The sequence below is a fragment of the Equus przewalskii genome, chromosome 8 (assembly GCF_037783145.1).
Source record: "Equus przewalskii isolate Varuska chromosome 8, EquPr2, whole genome shotgun sequence".
Taxonomy (NCBI): Eukaryota; Metazoa; Chordata; class Mammalia; order Perissodactyla; family Equidae; genus Equus; species Equus przewalskii.
Window position 1 is genome coordinate 2,520,001 of NC_091838.1, and position 16,636 is coordinate 2,536,636.

Below are 16,636 nucleotides of genomic sequence, written 5' to 3' on the forward strand. Positions count from 1 at the left end.
TCTAAAATAAACTTTTAAAGAAACAAAGATTGGAACAAAAACTTACATTTTCTATTGTGTATTAACAGAGCTTGTTTCAAATCTATTGTTGCTCTTCCTAATAAAGCGTCTGCTTTCAAAGTGTGATGGCTCCAAACTCGAAACTCCAACGTAGTCTGTGGGGTCACATTTCTGTAAGGGTAAAATTACAACAAAAATACAGGAGTACACACCATTAGTCTAAGGCATAATTCCTATTAAATAATCTGCTTCAATAATTTTTTAAAAGCCATGAATTCAGCTTGAGGAAAAATTATTGTATGAAATAGCATACTACGTGAATTATAAATAAAAATAATATTTACTTTCAATACATTAGGACTTTAATAACTAGATAATTTTTGTACTTAGGAAACTAAAACACCAGCGATACATCATAAGTCTGAGACTTCGCAATAACACTATTTCAATTTGAACAAATTTCTAAAGATATAAGACAACGGATGGCATTAATTATAATACAAAAGTTCCTTACATTATATTTCAAAAATTACAAAATTAAGGATGATTGATTTTTTGCCTTATTTATTTTTACAAGACAGTAAGAAAAAATCTGGCTATATGGAAATAATTTAGTTTATAAAGCAAAAGCAAGGATATTAGGCCTCCTCTCTAAAGCAAATGAAATTAACTAAAAACTTTTTCATACTTTAAACTGTCTATTCACACTGGAAAATAACAGCACTCATTATCACAAAATAGCACTCATCCTACAAAATACTTTTTAAAACATTTCAAGAAGTACGCTCCTTTTTGAAGATTTTCCATTTTTATAAGAGAGACTTACACGGTTAGCTGTTCATCCCATTTTGGATTAGAAGAACTACTGGATTTTGCTGTTTTCTTAATTTCTCCATCCACAACTACTTCTGTATATATTGCTGTTCCAAACCAATTCTTTTTTCTTTTTAGTTTGGCACTAGAAACTAACAGAAATATGATAATCACTAGCGAATATAAGTAGCCCAAAGGCAGTATTTTGTACGAATAAATCAGTAAAAACAGAACTATGCTTCTTGTGCATCTCAACTTCTTTTCATTGGCAGAATGAAAAAACAACACAAAATTAATAACGCCTGAGAACTGCCTGAAGTTTTTTAACAGTTTTATTGAAATAAAATTCACATACCACATAATTCATCCATTGAAACTACACAATTTGATGGTTTTAATATACTCAGAGTTGTGCAACCATCGCCACGATCAATTTTAAAACGTATTCACCAACCCAGAAAGAAACCCCATTCCATCAAGCAGTCACCCTCCTATTTCCTGAACCCCTCCCAAACCCTCTCCTGCCCCCAGCTTAGGCAACTACTAATCTCCTCTCTGTCTCTATAGATTTGCCTATTTTGAACATTTCAGACTAACAGAGTCATACAACATGCGGTCTTTTTGAGACTAGCTTCTTTCTCTTAGCATGTTTCCAAAGTTCATCCACGTTGTATCAGTACTTCACTCCTTTTATTGACAAATAATATTCCACTGTATGGATATAGCACTTTTTATTTATCCATTCATCAGCTGATAGACATTTGGGCTGTTTCAACCTTTTGGCTGTTGTGCACACACTGCTATGAACATGAGGGCACACGTTTTTGTGTGGACATAGGTTTCCATTTCACTTGGGCAGATATCCAGGCATGGAATTGCTGGGTCATATGGTAACTGTGTTGAAGGACTGCCAGACTGTTTTCCAAAGTGGCTGGATCATTTCACACTCCCACCAGCAGTAACTAAGGGTTCTGATTTCTCCACATCCTCACCAACCATCTGAATTTAATACTGAACTGCATCAAGCCTAACTGCCTTCAGATTCGACACACCTATTAACCCCTCTGCCAGGCAGCATTCACAACTTGCCCATTGGAAATTAAATAAACTTGGGCAATTTAAAAATGGTTTACCTGGAAAGTTGGTTTCAAAAAAAATAAAGTATTTGCTTTTCCAAATAAAATCTTTTAAACCAAAATGTCATTACAGAAGTTAATCACCACCCTTTACAGAAAGTCAGTTTTAAATCTAATTGATCTAAGATTTGGAGGAAGACTTAATTTAGGCTAAACATTTGATTTTAAATAATTTTTCCAACTACTGATTCAAATGGGGAATAAATACTTTCACGGAAAAGTACTGACTATCAAGCAGCAAGAACAATTCATCGAAATCACCTCGATAATCAATCCCCTATGAACACCATGGACCTGGGAGGAGAAAGGTCACAGGGCCTTCCAGCTGCTCCTGCACCACAGGTGAAGGATACGCACGTGAATAATCTACTGCAGGTTCCCGGACTCCTGCACCACAGGTGAAGGATATGCACATGAATAATCTACTTCGGGCTCCCCGACTCCTGCACCACAGGTGAAGGATATGCACATGAATAATCTACTGCGGGCTCCCCGACTCCTGCATCACAGGTGAAGGATACGCATGTGAATAATCTACTGCGGGCTCCCACTCTATTGCAAGAGGATAGCACATATGTAAACAGTCACACAAGTCAGTCACTGAAATGCAATGCGATAAGCACTACAGCAGAAGCACAGGGCTTGAACAGGAGTCCTCAATCAGCATCTGAAGAACAGCAAGGGGGATCCAAAGGGAACGCTATTTTATGAAGTGGCAACACACGGCAATCGAAGAGTGATCAATGTTGCACCTGAAGAGCTACCAACGGGGCCCAGCCCTGGTGGAGAGTGGTTAAGTTTGGCACGCTCCACTGTGGCAGAAGGGCTTGGTTCCCGGGCTCGGACCGGCACCACTCGTCCATCAGTGGCCATGCTGTGGCAGTGGTTCACACACAAAAAGACTGGCAATGGATGTTGGCTCAGGTGAATCTTCCTCAGCAAAAAGAAGAGAGCTATTATCAGGGTTTTGGTGACACTCACTTCCATCCTTCTCTGTTTCAAACTGCTCTAAGTTCAACACCTCTATAGTGATACAGAAGACACAGGCTTCTCTCTCCCAAGAAATCCTCCAATCAAGATTCTTCACTCCAAATAAAAGTGCCACTTTCTCAGTACACACAGGTCTTCTCTACACACTGGAAGAAGGGGAGGCTGTATTGGATGGTGTTGAAAACACACGGTGTCTTTTCAACAAATGGTGCTGGAACATCTGGACATCCACGTGCAAAAAATAATCTAAACACAAACCTTACATCCTTCACAAAAATGAACTCAAACTGTCACAGGGGCCTAAATGTAAAACACAAAACTATAAAACTCCTAGAAGATAATAGTAGAGGAAACCCCAATGATCTTGGGTGTGGCAATGACTTTTCAGATAGAAGATGAATGGCACAATCCATGAAAGAAATAACTACTAAGATGCACTTCATTAAAATAAAAATTTCTGCTCTGCAGAAGAAATGTCAAGAGAATGAGAAGACAAGCCACAGATTGGGAGAAAATATACAACCCTTAAAACTCAACAATAAGAAAACAACCTGATTTAACAGGTCAAAGACCTTAACAGACACCCCATCGAAGATATAAAGATGGCAGATAAGCACATGAAAAGAAACTCCACGTCATATGCCACCAGGGAAATGCAAATTAAACGACGAGATACCATTACACAACTAACAGAGTGGACGAAATCTGGAACACTGACAATGCCAAATGCTGGTGAGGGTGTGCAGCAAGAGAAGCCTCAATCATTGCCAGTGGGAACACCAAATGGTACAGCCACTCTGGAAAACAGTTTGGCAGTTTCTTACAAACTAAGCAGAGGCCTACCATACAATCCAATTAACTGCACTCCTTGGTATTTACCCAAAGCTGAAAACTTATGTCCACACAGAAACCCACACACGGATGCCCACAGCAACTGTATTCACAACGGCCGAAACTGGGAAGCAACCACGATGCCCTCAGTGCGCGAATGGAGAACAAGCTGTGGTTCATCTGGACAACGGAATAGTACTCAGAACTAAACACAAATGAGCCATGGAGCCATGGAGAGATATGCGGAAACTGAAACGCATGTTACTAAATGAAAAAACCCACACACGGATGCCCACAGCAGCTGTATTCACAACGGCCGAAACTGGGAAGCAACCACGATGCCCTCAGTGCGCGAATGGAGAACAAGCTGTGGTTCATCTGGACAACGGAATATTACTCAGAACTAAACACAAATGAGCCATGGAGCCATGGAGAGATATGCGTGCGGAAACCGAAACGCATGTTACTAAATGAAAAAAGCCAATCTGAAAAGGCTACACACTGCACGATTCCAACGACACAACACTGTGGAACAGGCAAACCTACTGCGACAGTAAAAACCAGTGGTTCTCAGGGATTAGGGAACGGGCTGAGGGAGGAACAGGCGAAGCTCAGAGGGCTTCTAGGGCAGTGAAATACTGAAATACTGTGTGATACCATAATGACGGGTGTATGTCATCGTACATTTGTCCAACGCCACAGAACTTACAACGCCAAGAGTGAACCATAACGTGAACTAGGGACTCGGGTAGTCAGGACGTGTCGGTGTAGGTTCATCAACTGTAACAAACGTACCGCTCTGTCGAGGGATCCTGACAACGGGGGAGGGTATGCGTGTGTTGGGGCATCGGTATACAGGAAATCTCTGTGCCTTCCTCTCAATCTTGCCATGAACCTAACACTGTTCTAACAAAATAGTCTTAAAACAAACAAGAGCACTGAGGTGACCATATCTGGGTTAATACTTGAACTCTGCCACTTACTAGATATCTGACCTTAAGTCAGCCAGTCAGTCTCTCCAACCCTCAATTTTCCCATCTGAAACACAGGAGAACAGCAGTACCCGATTCTCAGAATTGCTGAGTGAAGGCGTGCAAAGTACTAGTATCACCAGTGAATGCCGGGCACGCAACAACAGTGCCTATTACTCTATTATTATTACTGACTGCACAGTATTAACTCTTCTGAGTTAATTACAGAGACATTCATAATACATCCATTGTATATCTTTAATTGGAGAAATCCTCAATAATACTAGATGCTGGCAAAGAAAGTGACTTTTAAAAGACACAATTTTTTATCTCACAAGGAATTTATAATATGCTGGCAAAAAATGTGCATACAAATAACTAGAACACTATCATGTTAAATAACTAAAAGATAACCTTATCAATTAAAATTAACCTTATTAATGAGATCTTACAACCTTACTAATTAGATTAATCTGATTAACCTTATTAATAAGAATTCTAATTAGTAGAATATATAGGATAAACTCTATTTCTCCATTTAATGAGTGTCCTTCAGTGTTACACACAGAATGTCCTCTATTGTAAGATTATATAAATACTGAAAATCTATCAGAAAAAGGAAGACATCTGTGTATGTATGTAGAGAAAGAGAATTTAAAAATCCCACTCGCAATAATACCCCCCAAAAGAAACTAGTAATAAACTTAAGAAATGTACAGGATCCACCTGAAGATAACCATAAAACTTTACTGATGGACATAAAAAACCTGAAGGGAATGACATGATATACTCCTGGATCTGGAAGTGTCAGCACTAAAATATTTCAACTATCTCCAATAAATGATTTTTAAATGATCTAAACGAAAACACTAACATTGGTTTTGAGGGATTTTTTCTGGGGAGAAAATGCAGAGGAAAAGGGAGGGAGACTCTAAAATTCAAACGAAAGGCAAAGTAACTTAGAGAACAGTGAAGTCATATTTTAAAATGCAAATTAATGAGAGATTTCTCCCAATACATTTTTTTTAAAGTACTATAAAGTAAAAATAACACTGAAAACTCCTAGAAACAAGACCTCACAATACTGAGCGCCATCCCCCCCTTCTCCCACCACGGTCCCGCCCTTCCAAGGGCAGCATTGTCTACAAGGTTCTAAGAACAAAACCGCTTACGCACCTCCCGCCTCGGCTACACCCAGACAGCAGCATACCATACACAGTTCCACACCTCGCTCTCCACTTAACAAAATCATCTCAGAACTTGGCTCCTACTGGGACACATACTCATTTATTTCATTTCATTGTCTATCTAAAATTCCACCGCTAGTCTTTTGCTATTAACAACTCTCTTTATATATAATTATATAGAGAGAGAGTACAAACTCTTCCTATATATATAACTTCTGGAGTTTATCTTGCAGATAGTTGCACTGTTCATATAAGTAATATATATATGAATATTTAATTATATATTGTTTATAATTACATAAACGACATAAGTTTATAAACTTTTATTTGTAATTATATAAACAATATAAATATCTGCAAGATAAATTCCTAGAAGTAAAACAGCTAGCTTAAGGACCACTCCCCTTGAGTCACATACGCAAGTGCAAGACTGAACTGTGTGAAGTCCCCTTGCCATGGCTCTTTCACACTTTTGCAAAGGCTGTCCCCTCTCCTTCTAACGCTGTCCGCTGCCAACCCAACTGAGATGAACTCCAATTCCTCCAGCAAGAGTGAAAGTCTCACGCTCCGTGAGCCCCTCTCTTACCCTGCTCTCCTATGTCCACGCCGCCTCCAACCCCAAGCAGACCTCAGACACCTTCCTGGAAGTGCTCACTGTCTCCAGTCAATGAACACTCTGCACGGTGCTTCCATACAAAACAAACCTGCTTCACCACTATACATAAACTCCTGGAGAACTGAGGCCTGTATTCTCATCTGTGTAATTCCACTTAAATATCTGCCCAGGGATTGAATGGATGGCTAAAGGAACGAAAGACGGCCTTCAGCATCCTTCTCCAACCTAATAATCATCTAAAGACCAACTCAATGATGCTTATTCCAATACCCAAATTCTCCCACTACCAAAGAGGATACATTTTTTCTGCATCTAGCATCTATTCAAAAAATATTTATTAAATAAATAAACTACTCTTAGAGAGTATCTACCTTAGAGGCCTGTTGCCATCAAACACACTACAGTATGAATCTAAAAGACAAGATATGTATGAAGCAAGTCTGCTAAATTAGGATTAAAAAGAAAGCTTCAACAGGGAATCACTATTTTAAATTATTATGAAAATAACTTACCAGTTACCTGTAACTGTAACCTTCCACTGTGGTTATTACCAGTATCAGACCTTGGTGAAGCAGTGGCCATGTCCCAAAATTCAGCTTAAACCTACAAAAAATTTAATTTATTCATGTGTTAGACAAGAGATTGTAATTTTCAATATGACTAAAACTATTTGGTTGAATCAACTAAGAAACCACATCTACTACAATATTTTCAACCCATCACATGTTGATACACCCAGTTGTCCTCCATGCAAAATTAAGACTTCGTACTACAAGCATTACAGAAGAATACTGCCAATAAACCATATCTGGGTCAATTTGAGCAAATGATCCCGGGTCACGTGTTGATTCATAAATAAAATAAACAGATAAGTAATTTTTATCTATTTTATTATTATACGTTACATAGAATAACAATATTATTATACGTTTTATTCATTTGTTTGTTCGTTTACTCGTTATCTGAACCACCTGAGTAGGTTGCCCTTTTACCCTTTAACTTTTTAGGTATGTATTTCCTAAGAATAGAAATATTCTCTTAAATAACAACAGTACAATGACCAAATTCAGGAATCTAACTAGTCTATTACCATCCAATACACAGTCCATATTCTATAACTTCATCAATTGTCCCAATAACGCTCTTCATCAATAATACAGGACCTAGTTGAGGTTTTTACACTGCCTCAGTTGTCATGTCCACAGTAAATCTTGCGTGCTGCTTTTTATAGATAATTTTTTTCAAGTTCTGCTTCACTCCTCTACCCCCTTTTCACTTTTTAAATAAAAGAGCAGAGCTACTTCAGTTTTCTTCCACATGACCAATATCTTAAGGCTAAACTTCTATCCACCCTTAACCTACTAAAGATAAAGTGAGACATTCTGGGCAAGATTGAGAAATATTAATGACTATTAATGTTTATCTTGTTTTTCCCTATTTGTAGTCTTTTCTACGCTCCATTTAGATCCTTCCTCCAAATTCAAGGACCCAATACTCTAAAAATCATTATACTCTCTTCACCTGTTTATAGTTGCATGTATTATGTATCTGCGTGTGTGTGCGTGCGCGTGTGCATAAACCAACAAGATAAACAGTTGCTTACTGTTTGACTTAACTGACCCCTATTAACATATATTCCCAGGTCTGAGACCTCACTTGGACCAACGCTCTCATTGTGCAGATGAGAAAACAGACTCAAGGATCACATCTACCTGCAGGTACAGTAGCTGTCATGTTCATATAAGAAAATCAACGGAAATGGAAGCCTTAGATAATCAATGGACAATGAAGAAAACCAACGGAAATTGAAAGTTTTCAATTTCCAGGAATCTGGTATACAAGATATTATAAAAGGTCTTTCTGCTTTAATGCAAACAGATCCTGGATAAATTAAAACCAATGTACTTTTCAAACACTGTGATGTTCTCAAGAAGTATGAGGAATTATCAAGCCTGTCCCCACTCCACATAATAGTAGCCAAAAAAACCAACAAAACAAACTTTTTTTAAGTGAGTTGAAATAATACAAGGGAACGATGAGTAGTAAGCAAAAGAATTCGGTAGAGTGTTGCCCTGGATGTGCACACTGATGGCAGCAGTGGGATCAAGAGACACAGCGGGGGGCCTGCTGTGAGGTCAGGGAGCCCAGACTCTGCCAGCAAGCTGGGGCCCAAGTCAGCAGGAACCGCTAACACACAGCTGAGGCACACACAGACGCTCTCAGGAAAGCACCCCAACTTAAGCCACCGGGTTCACCCAAGATGACGAGCAACCAACTATGAGCCTATAATTTAAAAATCAAACTTATGAGAAAACAAGCCACCATGATTGAGTCAGCAGAAACCAAAAATAATAGTTTCCAACCCTCCAAGTACTTTAAATGTTATGATTATCATATAAACTTTTAAAAATTACTTTTAGAAATAAAAGATAAAATAAAATACAGTCAAGCAAAAGGAGACTATGAAAATGGCACTGCACATGTGAAAAAGAACCAGCCAGAATTTGTTTAAACTCTTTATTTTAGAATAGTTCCAAATTTACAGAAAAGCTGTGACGATAGTCGAGTTCTCATATACCCCACACCCAGTCTCCTCTATCATTAGCATCTTACATTAGTATGCCACACTGGTCATAATTAATGAACAAATACCAACACATCCCTATTAACTAAAGTCCACAGTTCATTCAGATTAGGCAGAACTTGAGAGCCTCAGTAAACTTGAATATAAATCTGCAAAAATCATTTAGAAGGAGTGCTGAAACAAAGAGATGGAAAACACCAAAGAGAGGTTCTAAGACACGAAGGATAAACTGAGATCTGACATATATTTCTACTCATAGTCTCAGAAAAGGGTCATACTAGGAGAGAAAACAACTTAATTTTCTGCAACCAATGAAAGACATTTATCCACAATTTTAAGAAACACAGCCTACATAAGAGAGGCAGGATAAACATAAAGAAATTCACACTAAGACACACAGCCCTGAAAGCGCAGAACACCAGAGACCAGGTGAAAAGCAGCCAGAGAGAAGGAGAGTACAGACAAAGGAGGAGAGCAAAGCACTAGCGGGACTCTCACCAGCCACAATGGAGGCACACAAGGGGAACAAGCACCCACAAAGACTGAGACGAAAGCATTCAACCACCAAGGCTCTCTCTGGGGATCGCAGAAGGCGTTAGGACACCCCAGATCCATCCAACAGCTCCCCAACAGCAGATCTCCGCTTCAGGAAAACCTAAAGGACGCGCTTCATCAAAGAGTAAGACGAGCACAGGAGGAGGATCTGAGACACAGGAAGGGGGAGGGCTGAAGAGACTGCTGAGCACACAAGTGAGTCTACAAAACACCGTCTGAATCAAGTAACAATAACACCTTATGACGGTGTTTACACAAAAACACTACAAACCACTAAAATACGGGACAAAGGAACAGAGGCACAGAGCGGAGGGGCAGGGCAGTGAATGCAGTCAGTCCCCGCCCTGTTCAGCAGAGGGATCAGCATCTGGCTGAACTGTACACTGGACAGTATTCCCAGCAGGACTTCAAGAGTAATCACAAAAGAAGACAAATAAGAGGGCATAATTTCCAAACTAGTAGAGAAGAACAAAATACAATAAGAAAACGACTCAACCAATCCAAAAAAAGGCTTGAAAGGAAAGAAAAAAAAAACATACAAATAACCAGGACTATCAGAAAACAAAGCAAGAGACTCCAAATGTAGAAGACACAATCATAATACATGTAGACGGAATTCTAAAGGAAGATAAGACACCTACAAAATAAAGACCCTGACAGGATGAAAGCAAAAATACAGAAAAGGATACATCAGACAAATATAAATGAACAGAAAGCTGGGATTAGTTACAATAGCAGACCAATAGCATTATTAAGGGTAACAAGGAAAACGATACAAGGTTCAATTCACTAAGTAGACAGAACATACATGCTTTAAAAAAAAACTGCCTAACTTTTCGTTCTCTCCTCCCAACCCACAACAACATAGCGGCCTCAGCACAAGAGAAGGGGGAGACTCTCGCTAACAGCCTTCCTGACGAAGGACGGCAGCCCTGCTGGAGGAAGCATCTATGCCCTAAACCAGTCAGCTGGGCCGATAAAACAGATGACCTGGAAGACACTTGCATCACCTGGCACAGCAGTGATGACAACAGGTACCGGCACCTCCAAGTGACCTCTGCATCCTGCCACTGCTCCACAGGCTGCTCCAAAGCCAGAACCGACCAGAGCCAGCTTCTCAAACTGCCACCCCACACTGCCCTTCTAGGGAGTGACCTGTGACGTGATGGAGTCCCCATGAAGGAGCTCTTCAGAGGACGGAGTATCAGTGCAGTGTGTTTACCACATAACTCAGCAGCCCAGAGAGCCTGGAAGGCTTCGGTTGTGCTGAGTTTGCTAAGTGCCCTGAACCTCAACAAAGAGTCTCTGGGTAATGGAACTCCAGTGGATGCCGCTGATCAAGCACAGGATAAAGACAGGGATGACTGTTCTTTTGGCTGACACAGAAATCAGGATCTGACAAAGCACATACAGACCGGAGGAATCGTCCTGCCAGAAAGCTCTGATGGCTATCCGCCTAGAGGAGTGATGACAGCTCTGAAGGCAAACACTGTGATCATTATGGAGGCCAGGATTGCTGTGACCACTAAGACTATGACAGAGGCCATGACTCCAGGATAAACAGTGCAGAAATGTATGTGGTAGTGGGTACTATAAGGACGATGACTACACAGGAAGTGGGACCACTGTGAAGACCAACATGACAGACAGTTGGCTGTAGAGCTCCAAAGACAGTTTCTCTCAAGACGATTAAAGGTGTGATGATAGAGGTCCCTCCCAAAGACCCAAACTCAACCTAAGCCTCCGAGTACTTCTAATGAAGACGACACCTCTGCTGGTACCTCCCAGTCTAGCCAAGCAGCTTCTGTCTTCGGAGGGGCAAGGCCTGTTGACTCAGCTGTGAGAGAACAAGAAGTAGAAGGGCAGCTTGAGAAGGAACAGGAGAAATCACAGCATCAGCTAGATGAACCGAAACTAGAATGACAGCCTCAGGAGAGATGTGGTTGGCAAAGTGAAGAAACTCAGGAACAGGGACAGTCAAGGACAGGAGCTGAGTGATCTCAGACTGGGACCTCAGCCACGTCTATCATGAGTCAGACCAGGATGCACGGAGAGAGAGAAGGAGAAGTCTCCGGAAAATGAAATACTCAGGAAGGCAGAAGACTGTCACTCTCCAACTTCTAAGCCTCCCAGAGCTGAGCGGCCACTAATGGTAGTGCTGGCCCCTCCACTGAAAGAGGACGCTGGGGTGAAGCGCTAAGCCTTCTGCCTGATCTCAGAGCTCTAACACAGAGCAGCAAACCCCCCACAGAGCAAGTGACGGCAGAATGCAGCCCCAGCTCAACCACCTCAGCAAGGATCAAGCAGAAAAGAGGAAAATAAAGTCGATGGGTAAATGTCCCAAAAGGTGAAAGTGGGAACTCCAGCATGGTTCAAGAGACAGAGGGAACGACGACCAATGGAAGGAGTCTGAAAGGAAACATGGCAAAAAGGAGCAAGACTAAGTCTGCAACTGAGCCAAAGAAAGCTAAAGAACCCAGCCTTTAGGTTCAGCACTGTGAGAATGCTGCTCTCTCGGTTCCTGGTGAAGATCAAAACAGGGATGATCCCACGGAGCAGACCTCAGACCTGCATTCTGTGCCGTCTACTAGTCTCTCCATCCATGTTCCCGAGCAGACCCAATCTCTATGCAGACAGGACAAAAACTCACCATCTCCTGGGAAAAGAAAACAGCCTCAAAGGACTGCTGGAACTACAGGCAGCAATTGACAAATTGGCCACTGTCGTGGGTGATTTCAACACATTCCAATTGTTCATGGGTCAAATGGACCAAAAAATAAAAATAAAAACACAATAATGAACAAGCAGGATTTAATGAACATGAACAAAACCTCATATCCAACTATTAGAAAATAAACACTGTTCTCAAGCATGTACGGGCCATACAGGAAACAACATACACACCAGGAGAAAATGAAAATCTCATTTAATTTCAGAGACTATATATCCTGTTGTTCTCAAGCTCTGATCATAAAACAATTAAGTTAAAAATCAATAATGAAAGATAAATTTGAAAAATACAGACAGAAGAAAAAACACTTCTAAATACTTCATGGGTCAGAAGAAACCATACCGAAAATTTCTTCAAAAAAAATACTAAGAACTGAATGATGATAAAAAATACTACAGACAAAAATTTGTGGGACACAGTAAAAGTTACACTTAGAGGCAAATCTATAGCCTTAAAGACTTACTAAGAACAGAAGAAAGGTTGAAAATTAATGAGTTAATAGACCAATCTGTTAAATTAGAAAGAGAATAACAGAATAAACCTAAAGAAAGTAGGAGATAATAAAGATTAAAAACTAATAAAGTAGAAAAAACGTAACAGAAAGGATCAACAAAGTCAGAGTTCTCAGAAACACTAAAACAAACAAATGCCTGGCAAGACTAATGAAGGGCAGGGCCACCCCTGTGGCCAAATGGTTAAGTTCCCACTCTGCTTCGGTGGCCCAGGGTTTCGCTGGTTCGGATCCTGGGCGCGGACATGGCACCGCTCATTGGGCCACCCTGAGGTGGCATTCCACATGCCACAACTAGAAGGACCCACAACTAAAAATATACAACTATGTATCGGGGGACTTTGGGGAGAAAAAGGAAAAATTAAAAAAAAAAAAAGACTAATGAAGGGTAAATAAAACAAAACGGGGAGCCCCCACCAGACCAAGGCATGTAAGGACACACTCAGGTGACAGATGTAGGCAACGCAATCTGTGAGAAAACAGAGACAATTAAACGGTCCTGAAACAATTTACGTGGAAAAAATCAAAGTGGATCCCCACGTCACATCATATGCAAAATCAATTCAAGATGGACTAGTGATGTAAATAGGAAAGGCAAAGTCGAAAATTTTTAGAAGAAACTACAGCAGAAAACTATCGTTTTGTGTCTTCCCAGAATGGAAGCAATTCTTAAACAAGCATACTAACCAAAGAAGAAAAGACAGAATATTTTGCCTATGTGGAAATCCAGAACTTCTGTTCACAGTAAGACATCACTCTGAAAACTAAGACACGGCACAAACTGAGAGATATTTGCAAAATGTAAAACTCATTAAAGATTAATATTTAAATTATGTAAGAACTTCTATAAAAATAACAAAAAGACAACAGAGTAGGGAAATGGGCAAAAAAACATGAGCAGGGCTTTTACAAACAAGGAAACTTGTAATGCAAATAAATACGTGAGAAGACGCAGAATCTTATTATTCAGCAGAGAAATACAAGTTAAGACCACAGAAGATGTTATTTTAACACTCACAAACATCGTAAAAACTAGGAATTTTGAGAGTACCAAATAATGGGGAAAAAGTGGCACAGTTGTGGCTGTCGTACACTGCTGGGAGGTGTTTAAATCGGTAGAATTGTTGGAAAACCGGCTGGTGTTACAATGTAAAGCTGAACATCTGCATGTCATTCAATGAGCAATTCTAGATACACACTGTAAAAATTTCTGTACCTGTGTGCCAAGTATAAGCATTCCTCACAACAACAACAGGAAAAATACTGCAATGTCCACTGGTAGAAAAATGGTTAAATGAATTAGGCTCACACACAATGGAGCATTATGCAGCAGTGGTTATTATGACCTCATCCTTTCCTACGCGTTTCCCTTGAAAACACCATAATTCCACGATTGAAAAAGAAATCCAGAAACACGGAGCAGCGTGGATCCTAAGTTTCAAAAGCATATACAATCGACAATGGAATGAAGCCCCTGAAGAAGTGCTGAGGCCAAAGGACAACTGAATGACAAGTTGTCACGCCTCCAGGGAGCACACTCCGAGTCTAACGGAAACACTTCTGCACAAACTGAAGACACCAGTGTGTGGAAAGGTTTCTGCTACATGTCCATGCTCTGGATAAGGAGCTTTATTTTCTATGCCATACAATAATATCGACAGGCCGAATATAAGTCTCCATGACTTTTTTTCTTGTTTTAAATTTGCACACTGAGATCTTTCTATGTATTCTTTTCTTTTTTTTTTTGAGGAAGATTAGCCCTGAGCTAACATCTGCTGCCAATTCTCCTCTTTTTGCTGAGGAAGACTGGCCCTGAGCTAACATCCATGCCCATCTTCCTCTACTTTATATGTGGGACGCCTGTCACAGCATGGCTTGTCAAGTGGTGCACAGGTCCACACCTGGAATCCGAACTGGTGAACCCCAGGCCACCTAAGAGGAGTGCAGGAACTTAATCACTGAGCCACCAGGCCAGCCCCTATGTATTCTTTTATGATGCTTGAATATTTTCTTTGAAATATATAAAGATTCATAAATTAGATATTCCTCTAATAAAATACCATTTGTTCAAGCTTTAAAAAGCCTACAAACAGAACAATTATGAAACCTAAAACAAAAAAATATATTTGTGATACTATTTTTTAGAAAAAGAGGAGGAGATTAAAAAAATAAACCTATTTAGAACAGCAGATCATACAAAGGTCGGGGAAAGAACAACATGGGGTTGCAGAGGCGCTCACAGGTAGCTCTAACTGTGAGGGTACTGACCGAGCTCTTAAGTCGAGCGGGTGGTTCACAAATGTTTGTTTTTATTATTAATTTCCATATGTTACATATTATTGAGTATGTTCAAATTACAGAATTTTAAAAAACTTCAAGAAGGCAAGGAAGTAGATACAGGAACGCTGGGATCACTAATCCATCAAGTGGGATGGTGAGGGACTACGTGTGTAGCCCGGGAAGGACAGGAAGGCAAAGGCACAGTGTTCCCACAGATGGTGTGCAAGAACCAGTCGTCCAGGAAGACGACGCTCCTTCCTCTGGGCGGTAAATGAGGGGCCTGAGCACAGGTGGAGGTAGATGAAAAAAAACCGAAGGACTTTACCAGCAAATTAGACAGAAAGGTAACTGCTGAGAACAAAGGAGACAAACAGGCACAGGATGAGCTAAGAATTTTAAAGTTTAAAACACTACCCAGGTTGGCAAACAGAGACAACCAAGCAGAAGACTGTTCGGTCTACTGCTTGACCATCTTTCCTTCCCCAGATTCCCACCAAGCTATTCCTCCCTTTGTGTACAGACACCGGCCCTCAGAGGCAGGAGTGTAGGCCTCTGGCAACAGTAACCGCAAATCTAAAGTACAACGCATGACACAGACGGTGCAAAAATGGGACCACCTTGCTGAAAAAGGAAGATACACCGGAGAAAAAATTATCACTGTCAACACACAGTTAGTTCCCATGCTCCCTTTAACCACAGAAGGGTGTGGCATTTAAAATATAAGGTAGCCTTGTTATACATATTCTTTAATCCGAGCATTACAGTAACACTGTCTGAGTAGGGGGTCTGCTCCCATCTTTCAGATGGGGAAATCGAGCCTCCTGAGTGTTAAAGTCTACAGCCATATATTTTATGACAGGGTGTTACTCGGTCGACATGGGCATAATTAACAGTCAACACGTATGGAGTTTGACTGTTAAACATAGTTTTAATTAAAAAAAAAGGGAATCACTTACTATGTACCAGGAACTGTACTAGACACTGAGGATATAAAGATGAGTAAGACACGATTCCTTCTTCCAAGGCGCTCATAGTCTAGCGAGGAGGAAAACCTGTAAACAAATAGACAGCTTTCAGTGTGACAGCTCCTCCCACAGATGCAGAATGTACAGCAGCACACCTGGGGCACCCACCAGAAAGTGGGTAACCCACCCTACAGAAATCAGGAAGATCTTCACAGGGAAGATAACCTTGAATAAATGGTCCTGGAGTGTAATCCTTCAAGAGAGAACTAGGGCAGGCAGGGAGCATTCGGAGAACCTTGGAAAGGCCGGAAAACAGAATTGAGGATGGTGTAGGGTGATGAGGCTAACAGGCAAACAGGCGATCTAAACCGTGCAGGCTCCTCTGGAAGAGTTTATGAGTTATTCTAAATATACCAAGCACGGTAGGTGAAAGTTTATCCTGAAGGCAACTAATATACACTGACAG

General features: G+C 40.6%; 1 protein-coding gene and 1 pseudogene across 26 annotated transcripts in view; one reads left to right on the top strand and one right to left on the bottom strand.

Moving 5' to 3' along the window:
• Window positions 1-16,636, bottom strand: part of WWP1 (WW domain containing E3 ubiquitin protein ligase 1) — a 112,734-nt gene that overhangs the window by 78,552 nt on the left and 17,546 nt on the right. For 21 of the 26 annotated variants that reach the window (XM_070631346.1, XM_070631368.1, XM_070631373.1 and 18 more), the window contains 4 exons: window positions 16,162-16,257; window positions 7,057-7,147; window positions 827-965; window positions 47-171 (listed from right to left, as the gene is read on the bottom strand). In XM_070631346.1, coding sequence (XP_070487447.1) covers window positions 47-171; window positions 827-965; window positions 7,057-7,126 — 334 coding nt within the window. In that variant the 5' untranslated portion in view covers window positions 7,127-7,147; window positions 16,162-16,257. The remainder of the gene's footprint in view (window positions 1-46; window positions 172-826; window positions 966-7,056; window positions 7,148-16,161; window positions 16,258-16,636) is intronic. The other 5 variants (XM_070631355.1, XM_070631362.1, XM_070631372.1 and 2 more) reach the window with 1 other exon arrangement.
• On the top strand, window positions 8,580-12,170 carry LOC103567637 (eukaryotic translation initiation factor 4B pseudogene; annotated as a pseudogene).